Source organism: Triticum urartu, chromosome 3A (assembly GCF_056163025.1).
Source record: "Triticum urartu cultivar PI428250 chromosome 3A, HENAU_Tu73, whole genome shotgun sequence".
NCBI classification, from domain to species: Eukaryota; Viridiplantae; Streptophyta; class Magnoliopsida; order Poales; family Poaceae; genus Triticum; species Triticum urartu.
In genome coordinates, this window is record NC_141875.1 from 651,618,855 (window position 1) to 651,630,316 (window position 11,462).

The 11,462-nt window shown below is 47.6% G+C and overlaps 1 protein-coding gene across 1 annotated transcript in view; it reads left to right on the forward strand.

Annotated features, from left to right (window-relative positions):
• Positions 1–8,179, forward strand: part of LOC147981102 (uncharacterized) — a 34,351-nt gene extending 26,172 nt beyond the window's left edge. Inside the window, exon 2 of the mRNA XM_087515864.1 lies at positions 7,327–8,179. Coding sequence (XP_087371990.1) covers positions 7,327–8,179 — 853 coding nt within the window. The remainder of the gene's footprint in view (positions 1–7,326) is intronic.
• The last annotated feature ends 3,283 nt before the right edge of the window (positions 8,180–11,462 follow it).

Below are 11,462 nucleotides of genomic sequence, written 5' to 3' on the forward strand. Positions count from 1 at the left end.
TATCACCATCACACTTTTATCTTTACCGTTTTTCTTAGTTCGAACCTTTTGGTAATATCTTGATCTAGTAGAATAAAGTTTTAGTATGATCTAGTTTTGAGTTTTTGCTTTATGATCCTTCTATGTAATCGAGTCCGCGAGCTATATATAATAAAGATTAGTGTTGAGTCAAGGGCTTGATTATCTTGCTATGATCTTGAGGGAATAAAAATAAAAGCGAAATAATAAAAAGAAAGAAAGAGATCATATGGATCTTATGGAGAGTAATGACTTCACATATAAAGGGTATGATGAATAAAAGTTGTTGAGAGTTGACAAACATAGTTTTGGTCATCGTTGCAATTAATAGGAAGTAATAAAGAAAGAGAGGTTTTCACATATAAATATACTATCTTGGACATCTTTTATGATTGTGAGCACTCATTAAAATATGAGATGCTAAAAAGTTGATGTTGGACAAGGAAGACAACGTAATGGGTTATGTTTTCTTACATCCTAATTAAATTATATTGTCATGGATCATCCAACATGTTGAGCTTCCCTTTCCCTCTCATGCTAGCCAAATTCTTTGCACCAAGTAGAGATACTACTTGTGCTTCCAAATATCCGTAAACCTAGTTTTGCCATAAGAGTCCACCATATCTACCTATGGATTGAGTAAGATCCTTCAAGTAAGTTGTCATTGTTGCAAGCAATAAAAAAATTGCTCTCTAAATATGTATGATTTATTAGTGTGGATAAAATAAGCTTTATACGATCTTGTGATGTGGAAGAAATAAAAGTGATGGACTGCATAATAAAGGTCCATATCACAAGTGGCAATATAAAGCGACGTTCTTTCGCATTAAGATTTTGTGCATCCAACCGTAAAAGCACATGACAACCTCTGCTTCCCTTTGCAAAGGGCCTATCTTTTATTCTTGTCTTATACTTCATGCAAGAGTCACGGTGATCTTCACCTTTCCTTTTTACATTTTATCTCTTGGCAAGCACAATGTGTTGGAAAGATCCTGATATATATAGCTAATTGGATGTGAGTTTTCATGAACTATTATTGTTGACATTACCCTTGAGGTAAAAGGTTGGGAGGCAAAACTATAAGCCCCCATCTTTCTCTGTGTCCGACTAAAACTTAATACCCATAAATATTGCGTGAGTGTTAGCAATTGTGAAAGACTAAATGATAGTTGAGTATGTGGACTTGCTGAAAAGCTCTTATATTGACTCTTTCTGATGTTATGATAAATTGCAATTGCTTCAATGACTGAGATTATATTTTGTTAGTTTTCAATGAAGTTTCTGATTCATACTTGAAATTGTGAATGAATTGTTACTTTAGCATAAGAAATCATATGAATATATATATATATATATGTTGCTGTTATAAGAATGAACATGATGCCCTCATGTCCATATTTTATTTTATCGACACCTCTATCTCTAAACATGTGGACATATTTTTCGATTTCGGCTTCCACTTGAGGACAAGCGAGGTCTAAGCTTGGGGGAGTTGATACGTCCATTTTGCACCATGCTTTTATATCGATATTTATTGCATTATGGGTTGTCATTACACATTATGTCACAATTCTTATGCCTATTCTCTCTTATTTTAGAAGGTTTACATGAAGAGGGAGAATGCCGACAGCTCGAATTCTGGGTTGGAAAAGGAGCAAATATTACAGACCTATTCTGCACAACTCCAAAAGTCCTGAAACTTCACGGGAGCATGCTTCAGAATAAAAAAAATATTGGGCGAAGGAAGCACCAGAGGGGGGCCACCCACCATCCACGAGGGTGGGGGCGCGCCCTACCCCCCTGGCGCCCCCGCCTCGTGGGCCCTCTGGCAGCCCTCTGATGCCCATCTTCTTCTATATGAGGTCTTTCGTCCGTAAAAAAAATCATAAGCAAGCTCACGGGACGAAACTCCGCCGCCACGAGGCGGAACCTTGGCGGAACCGATCTAGGGCTTCGGCGGAGCTGTTCTACGGGGAAATTTCCCTTCGGGAGGGGGAAATCATCACCATCATCATCACCATCGATCCTCTCATTGGGAGGGAGTCAATCTCCATCAACATCTTCACCAACACCATCTCATCTCAAACCCTAGTTCATCTCTTGTATCCAATCTTTGTCCCAAAACCTCAGATTGGTACATGTGGGTTGCTAGTAGTGTTGATTACTCCTTGTAGTTGATGCTAGTTGGTTTATTTGGTGGAAGATCATATGTTAAGATCCTTTATGCATATTAATACCCCTCTGATTATGAACATGAATATGCTTTGTGAGTATTTACGTTTGTTCTTGAGGACATGGGAGAAGTCTTGCTATAAGTAGTCATGTGAATTTGGTATTCGTTCGATATTTTGATGAGATGTATGTTGTCTCACCTCTAGTGGTGTCATGTGAACGTCGACTACATGACACTTCACCATTGTTTGGGCCTAGAGGAAGGCATTGGGAAGTAATAAGTAGATGATGGGTTGCTAGAGTGACAGAAGCTTAAACCCTAGTTTATGAGTTGCTTCGTAAGGGGCTGATTTGGATCCATATGTTTCATGATATGGTTAGGTTTACCTTAAGACTTCTTTTATAGTTGCGGATGCTTGCAAGATGGGTTAATCATAAGTGGGATGCTTGTCCAAGTAAGGACAGTATCCAAGCACCGGTCCACCCACATATCAAATTATCAAAGTACCGAACGCGAATCATATGAGCGTGATGAAAACTAGCTTGACGATAATTCCCATGTGTCCTCAGGAGCGTTTTTCTTTATATAAGAGTTTGTCCAGGCTTGTCCTTTGCTAAAAAAAGGATTGGGCCATCTTGCTGCACCTTATTTACTTTTATTACTTGTCACCCGTTACAAACTACCTTATCACAAAACTATCTGTTATCGACAATTCCAGTGCTCGCAGAGAATACCTTACTAAAACTTCTTATCATTTCCTTCTGCTCCTCGTTGGGTTCGACACTCTTACTTATCGAAAGGACTACGATAGATCCCCTATACTTGTGGGTCATCACTTACATCCTTAGACCATGAGAATATTGTAGGCCTTCATACCGGATGGTTACATTGGGGTTCCCAAAAGTTTTCCGTTTCTGGGAGATCATAAAGGTAGCTTGCGGGTACACCCTATGTCAATGTTCTCGATGATTCATGACTAGGATTTGCTCCTCCAACAATGGAGAGATGCTCACCGATCCCACTCTGTATTACAACATCCATCATCATCTGGCCACACAAAAGCGTGATATTGATCGCAGGGATACCTAAATACATACATGAGAAAATAGAACAAAATAGGTAACGAGGATAACTTGGTATCCGATACCGGCAACTGGGGTTTTATAAAATATCACGAAGAAAGGGAAGCATATGCGAAAGCAAAAGGTTCCCTAGATAAAGATAATCGTGAATATATGGGAATTATTAAGGGTGTCCAGATCTCATCTATAATTATTGACCAAAAAGTGTTCCAGACATGTCCACATGTTTTCAAACCAACAGGGTCACACGCCACATGACCAGTGGTATTTAAGAGAACTAGGAGATAATGGAGAATGAGAGAAGGGCTTCAAAAGTGTTTCAGATGTCCCCAAAAGTGTTTCGGGAGGTCCTGGTGTGTCCCAGTGATGTCCGCATGTGTCACAGAAGGTGACTGAAGCTTTGAGAAGGTCCGAAGGGTTCTACGATGTTCTATACAATCCCTAATGGGCTTACCCCCTCCCAATTCCAAAGGCAAGGCGGCCCACATGAACACAAGTCGACAACCCCTTGGCAAGCTAGTCAGGAGGAGTCCTAGTTGGACTGGGACTCCCTTGCGCAGAAGGAGGAGGACTCCTTCGGGGTTTTGGTCGACTCCCCTTGGCCCCCACCTATTTATCGGTGGGGAGGGGTGCACCCAAGGACATACTAAGCCACTCAGCTCAAGACCTCCATGCATTCGCGCCCTCTTTCTCCCTGATCTTCATTAGATCTAGATAAGAATGCCACTAGGTTTTCTCTCTCTCTAGTTTTCTGAGTTGTTCTTCATGTTGGTTCCATGAAGTGCAGTACCTCTATGTCAGTATGTGCGGGTACCTCAGAGGTTTCAACTACTTCGACACTAGATCGACAGATCATCTAGGCGAAATTCTCACGACTGGGAGGTATAACCTAGCCAGGGAATCAACTGATCTTCTCCCCGATGCATTTACCTAGTGAGATTGATCTATCCTATCATATTCAAGTGTTCCTGGGTGCGACTGTACAGTAAATTTTTGTTGCGTGGTACATTCCTCAACACACATGTTGTGTGGGGGATCCAGAGAGATGAGATGAGAGAGTGCTTGAATTGACTGTTGCATGTTACCACAAGCATCTATTAATCTCGGTGTACCCCGTTCCTGGCAAATCAAGAAAAGCCCTTCCATTCCTATCCGTCCGTCATGGCCAGTACTTTGGAGATTATGATATTTTTCTAAAGCCTACCCAATCACGTGGGTTGACAGTGGTGGTAGTAACTGCAAGTACCTTGTCTTCTCTTGTAGGACAGGAGGCACCAAACTGGCTCAGTGCAAAAATAAAGATGAAAGCTAAAGGAAAGGATAGAAATGGAGCTTTTTAATAATTTTTGTCGGAGTCATGCCGCACACTTGCGTCATCCTCTTGGAGAAGAGATTGCATTTGTGTGTGTGTGTGTGTGTGTGTGTGTTGTTCTAGCTTTGATTAGTCGGTTGGATTGGGCATAATGAAATCAAAATGGACGTGTGCATCACTTGATTTAGAGGGCAGGGCTTTCCCTTTTCGAAAAATGTAAAAATGAAGATCGTTGGCTCGATCCTCAGATATTGGATACCTAGCGACATCAGCGCGAGTGCACACTTTTTCCTTGAAGGAATTGCTTTAGAAGATTGAGACTTAGTGGTAGGTGTTATCAACCTCATCTTTGTAAATGGTTATGCCATTGCCGACTACTATGTACTCTGATGTAAGTTTATGTCATGGATTTGCTTGAAATCTTCCATAATCACCCGCAAAAAAAAGAAATCTTCCATAATAAAATTTGTGGAAATACATGTCCTAGGATGTGGGTTTTAACCTTTCTTAAAAAAGCTTGTGCATCGATCCAAGCTGTTCAAACCGTACTATATCGAACATCCAGAGAGGATCAATTGCATATGTAGGCGTAAGGCAGTTAACTAAGCTAGGAAGATGGTAGCAGACCTCTCCTAGCTATGGCGTAGTAGGACCTAACTTATGTCATGATCCATCCACATGATGTTTCCTTCGGTAATGGGCATCCACATGATAGGATGTGCTCCCCTAGGTCCCAACTCATGCCACTCATGGTGATGCATGTAGGATGGGCGAACAAAACTGGTGGAGAGGAGAGGTTTAGCAGCTACTGAGGGTTCTGCCAGCGCTTGATTCTTCTTAAGGTCTAGCGATAGGCTGGCATGGCGGCATCATGCATCAGTAGCACTGCACTATTGGTGCAGCAGAGTGTGACGTGTCCCGGTCTCCGGCCAGGGGGCTCGCACTCGCATAATCCGTGTGGGTGCTCCCGAGAGATGAGATGAGACGAGGGCTTGAATTGATTGCTGCATGTTACCACAAACATTTAATTATCTTGATGTACTCAGTTCCTGGCAAATCAAGAAAAGCCCTCCCATCCTTACTTGTCTGTGCGTCCATCATGGCCACTGCTTTGGAGATCATGATTCCTTTTTCTCAAGCCTGCCCAATCAGGAGGGTAGACAATGGTGTAGGAAGGAGAGTTGGAAGATATACCTAGATCCCTCGATAGAGAAAAGAGCGAGCAGGTTACGTACTATTGGGGTGGTAACTGCACGTACCTTATCTCCTCTTCTAGGATGGGACGCACAACCGCAACTGACGCGGTGCAAAAACAAAGATCAAAGCCAAAGGAGAGGAGAGAAATGGAGATTTTCGATCTTTTTGCAGAATCATGACGTGCATTTGTGTCATCCTCTTGGAGCCATGCCGTGTTGTTGTTCTTACTTTGAGTAGTTGGTTGGATTGCGTATCATGAAATGAAATGGCCCTATGCATCGCTTGATGCAGATGCCAGGTTTTCCCCTTTTTGAAAAAAATATGAAATGAAAACCGATGTCTCGATCTTTCGAGACTGGACATCTAGCTACGTCGGTGCAAGTGCATACTTTTTCCTTGAAGGCGTTGCTTTAGAAAACTGAGACTTGATGGTTGGTGTTATCCACCTCATCTTTGTAAATGGTTCTGCCTTTGCCGACTACTATGTACTCTGATTGTAAGTTTGTGTGATGGATTCGCTTGAGATCTCCTAGGATAAATTTATGAATATTTATGTCCTAGGGCGCAGGTTTTAACCTGTATTAGAAAATCTTGTGCATTGAACCAAGCCATGCAAACCGCGCTAGATCAATCGGCTAAAGAGGACCAATTGCATATCTAGGCGTAACACAATTAACTAAGCTAGGCAGATGGCAGTCGACCTCTCCTAGCTAGGGCCTAGTAGGACCTAATTAACTCATGGCATGATCCATGCACAGGATGTTTCCTTCGATAATGGGCGTCCATATGATAGGATGTTCTCCTTAGGGTCCAGCTTATGTCACTAGCTCATGTGATACATGTAGGACGGCCAAACAAAACTGGCTTATAGGAGGGAGGGGGTGTGACAGCTGAGGACCCAACACACCTCAGAGCATCTCCAGCCGCGCCCCCAACAAGGTCTCCCAGGCGAAATTTCGGCCGTCGATGCCGAAAAATCGGCTCAGCCGCGTCCCCAAAAGCCCTTTTTTCATTGGCTCGGACCGAAATTGGCGCCGGCGGACCCAGGCCGAACCCGGCGCGCTGGTGGGTGCTTGGGGGCGCCGGCCGAATCGTTTTTGGCACGAAAGTCGACGTGCCCTCCTTGGCAGCGACTCGGCTCTTCTCGACGTTTCGTTGTCCTCATCGCCTCGGTTCCCGCGGCGAATCAATGCCAAAGCTGCCGCGCGCTGCTGTGCCGATCAGCCTCCTCCATTGATGCCTCACGGGCGGCGCAACCGGACGCCCCGCGTCCCTCGCCCGCCACACGTAACACGGCGGCCACGCGTACGCGCGGCGCCTCCGCCTATATAAGCCGCCCCCAGCGCGCCGGTGACGCACATACTCTCCACCGCTGACGCCTCGTTCCTCCCCGTCCCTCCCTCTCCTCTCGCCTTTCTAGTTCAACCATGGCGGAGCGCTTCCTTCGGCCGCCACCATCTCCATGAGGACGAAGCTCGGCTCCTCTATGAAGCCGAGTACCCGGTCCCGCCGGAGATGCGGGTGCCCGGGGCGTGGAGGATCAGCGCCGGCGGGGTCTCGGTGCCACCACCGCCCACTGGAGCGGCGCGGCGTGCGGAGATCGCGCGTATCCGCGCCTCTCTGCCGCAGGCGGCGAGGGAAGGCCCACGGTACGTCGCTGACAGCTCGCTGTGGGAGCCCTACTTCCGCCGCCGCCACGCCGAGCAGCTCGAGGCCACCAACGGCGTCGTGTCCTCTGGGAGGCTCAACTCCGAAGGCCACCGCCGATGGTGGGGCGTGCCCGGCCGTGCGCTGGAGGCCGTCCTCGAGTACATCGAGGGCGGCAACACGCTCAGGTTGGAGTACCCCTCTCCCCTGTCCATCTCCCGCCGGCGTGGGAGCTCGTGGACGCCAAGACGCATGGACCCGGGGGCGTCCTCCTCCTCGTCCGGCTCTCCCAGCCTCCGCCCGGTCAAGCCGGAGCCCCAGGACGCGCCGGTCAGCCACCGCACCCGCAGCTCCGGCGTCCGCATCGCCGACTCCTCCCCCACCTCTGTCCGCCTCATCCTCGTCAGGCCGAAGGCGGGGCCCGGCCTCCCCGCGGAGTACGAGGTCATTGTCCGGCGCGGCTTCTCCGACGAGGAGGCCCTAAAATGGGCGCGGGACGACTACCTCTGCGACGAGATGGTCCGGCAGCGCCGAGCCCTGGAGGAGATAGCCGCCCGCAAGCGTGGGCGCGAGGACGAGCACGACGTGGTGATCCTCGACAGCGACGAGGACGAGGACGCCCTCGGACCGTCCAACCCGCCGCGTCAACCTGGGAAGGGGTGCAGTAGGGACGGCGGCCGCGAAGGAGGCGACAACGACGACGACGGCAGCGGCGACTACACGAAGTTCTACAGGCTCCTCGGCATGTAGAGCTTCAAGGGCGGCGGGAGGCGAGGAGCGGCGAGGGCGACGGCGGGGCGCGGCGAGTAGCGTTTTTTTTGTAAAATATTTTAAATATGTATGATCTCGTCGAAGTTTGAATGAATTTACGCCTAATTTGTGGTTTTCAAATAAATCGTGGGCGCCTCGACTGGGGGGCATCATGCCCCCAACACGCGATTTCGCCGTTGATTTTTATCGCCTTCAGGGGAGCCAACGGCTGGAGATGCTCTCAACTCAACAGGAGGATGCTTCCTTGTCACGCCCGGCCTGCGTTCGCCTGTGCCTGCGACGTGCAGCAGCAGCTGCTCCTACAGGAGCAGCCGGCCGGCCGGCCGGACCATGTCATGCAACGCATGGGAGATGGGACCTCCCCCCGCCGTGCGCTGACAATCGTTCACCCCCCATCACCACCCCGTGTCGGCTCCATCATGCATCCATCGGCTGCGTACGTTGCAAGCAGCAACTTATTGACTCGTACCACCACAAACACACGCTTCGTCTGGGGTCTGTATGTATGCCCGCCTGTCATCCGCCTTTTTCTTTTTTTCTATATAATAGGTGTTCTTTTCATTAACTCGTAACAAAATATCAAGGGGATAATCATATACCGGGTCGGCTAAGATATTCACAATCAACATTAGCGCGCACATACACAAAAGATCAAGAGCGAAACCATACATACAAAAGACAATGACCGCACAAAAGACTGTCACCCGCTTAGGCAAGCTCGACCGAGTTAGTCGAGTTTTGGTGAACACTCTGAAAGAGTGTCATGTGCGTCATAAGTAGCCACTTAGCCTGTAGCCAGACACTTGCAGTGTTTGGTTAGTGTAAACGGGGGCACCGGCATCTTCTCCGCCGGGAGGACAATTTGTCAGCAAGGTTGAATCTCAGGAGCGCCCCTAGCTGAGAGAGTCAAGAGAGAACATGGTTCTGTCGAGAGAGGTCCGGTCCGGTCCCGCTGCGCCTGGCGTAACGCTTGGGCATGGCCCCGGAGAGTTCATGGGTCCCTTTTCCTCGCTTTATTTTCCTCGTGTTGACCAGTGCAGATCGAGATCGATCCACCAAACCACCAGGCTAGATAGATGGTATATATCTAGCGTGTGTTGGTCGATGGACAGCGACGCCGTTGGTTGTACTTGTACAGTACCCGCGTGAACCCGTAATTCAAACCGGGGTGGTGGCCGTCGCGGCCGTGGTGCAGTGAACCCTCACCAAATGATAGATCCGTCGTTGCCTCTTCAGCTAGCCTACGTCCGTCCAGCAGATCGGCTACATGTCGCACGCACGCGCACTGTTCGAGATTTGACATGGTAGATAGATCGAGAAAATGCAAGGATCATGTACAACTAACTAGAATGATCATAGACGGAAAAACCAGTTTGTCAACGTAGAAGAATCAGTGCAATAAACCCTGGCCCTTTTCAAAATAATTCGGATCATACACGAACTATCAGCGCACTATATATACATGGTCCATCAGACACACTATACGTGATCCAGCAACATACTATGTGCATGCATGCATGCACGCGTCAACGAATGATGAACTGATTAATACTCACTCCATGATGCGCTGCCGCCTGGCATGGTCCTAAGGCCATTCGATGGCATATGCCGGCCGGTCAGCCAACGCATGTGAGTGACCTCCCATCATCTCACCACGCTGCCTTGCACGAGATGTGAAGCTAGCTAGGTTTGCAACGACGACCGATCTGCTTCCCTGCTCGACCACCACCATCATCATTGCCGCATTAATAACTTCGTTTGTGAATTTGCACTTGCAAGTTAGCAGTTAAGCCGTGTTGGTGTCCCGGCCGGCCAGTACTGTAGTGGCTTGCTTGCTCCCTTCGTCCACATCCAACACCCAGCACCACTTTTCCCCCAAGCTATGGCGCCAAGCCAATAAGCTAGCTGCCTTGGCTGGGTTAGCAAGGAGGATGAGTAATTGGACAGCAACTGCTGGTACATACTCCTTGCATGTTCTTGACTTGGGTTGATTGAGGGTTAGGGGTTGGGGCCCTGCCCCCCTCACCCTTCCTTCCTTCCTAGGACTAAATTTGTGGATGGGTGGCGCCATTGGAGTACAAAACCTCACCAACCCCTCCTCACTTTTGGACTTGGTCGGCCTCGCATGCACCATGCAGGCAGGCAGGCAGAGCTAGCCCCCAACATTTCATTTCTGGTACCTCCTTGGCGCCAGATTAATAAACTTTGTTGAGGCCTTTTGCTTTTTGGGTACTAGCTGTGTGGTTGTGTTTAGCTTTTAGAAGAAGAAAAAGGTTAGAGGAAACATGAGCAAATCTGAGGCATTGCTTTAGTATCGGTGCAAGCCTTGTTTTTTCGGGCGTGGAGACATATACAAGAGTGTAGGTCTAGTTTGGAAACTCTTGTATATCAACTTCACGTCATTGGGTACATGAAAAAAAATCACGTCACTAGATTCCTGAAAAATATAAAGCTATATTAAAGTTGAGACATTTATTTTGAGATGAAAGGATTAACATTTTTGGGCGCCCCAGAATTCAAGAAAGCTCGAGGAATTTCTAGACTAGATGAACATGATAAGACCCGAAAAAAAAGTTAACATGATAAGAACCCTTAATGTTTAGACGACGGGGTTTTCCACAAAATGTCACTGGAATTTCTACTAGTACTACATTTTTTTTCTTGACTACGTCCACAATGACAAACATTCTAGGACGAGATCTAAACCCGCAACCTAAGCTACCGCGCGCCAGTGAGTGTGCTTTCGTGTGTTCTAATCCACCATCGGCCGGTGATCAGTCTGTGATTGATCATGGCATGGTAACCCCAGTCATGTGTGCCACGGCAGAGAATAACACTTACTGATTTGCTTGCTAGCCGTGCAGTTCATCAGCAGCCGGCGTGGCGTGGTTAAAGGCGTTGCAGCCTTTTGGGCACTCACACCCACTTACAAGTAATAACTGGAGTACTACCCCAAGCAGCAGGCATGCCATTGATGTGATCTGGTGTGATAGTCAGCAGCAGCATGTACCAGTTATAGCTCTACTGTGTAGACTATGCTCTGAAGCAAACTACGATGCTTTGCATACGTTTGTTGGCACCAGCTCTACTCATGTTTGATGCATGAGTGAGCTTACAATTTTGTGATTTACACGAACTCGGTTAGGCGATTGTTAGCAGGTGCTACAAATTGCACCCATGCTAAGTTGCTTGAACCACTCTCCTATTAAAACTGTCACAAGTAATATGAATCGGAGGGTGTACATGATTTCAAAAAAATAAA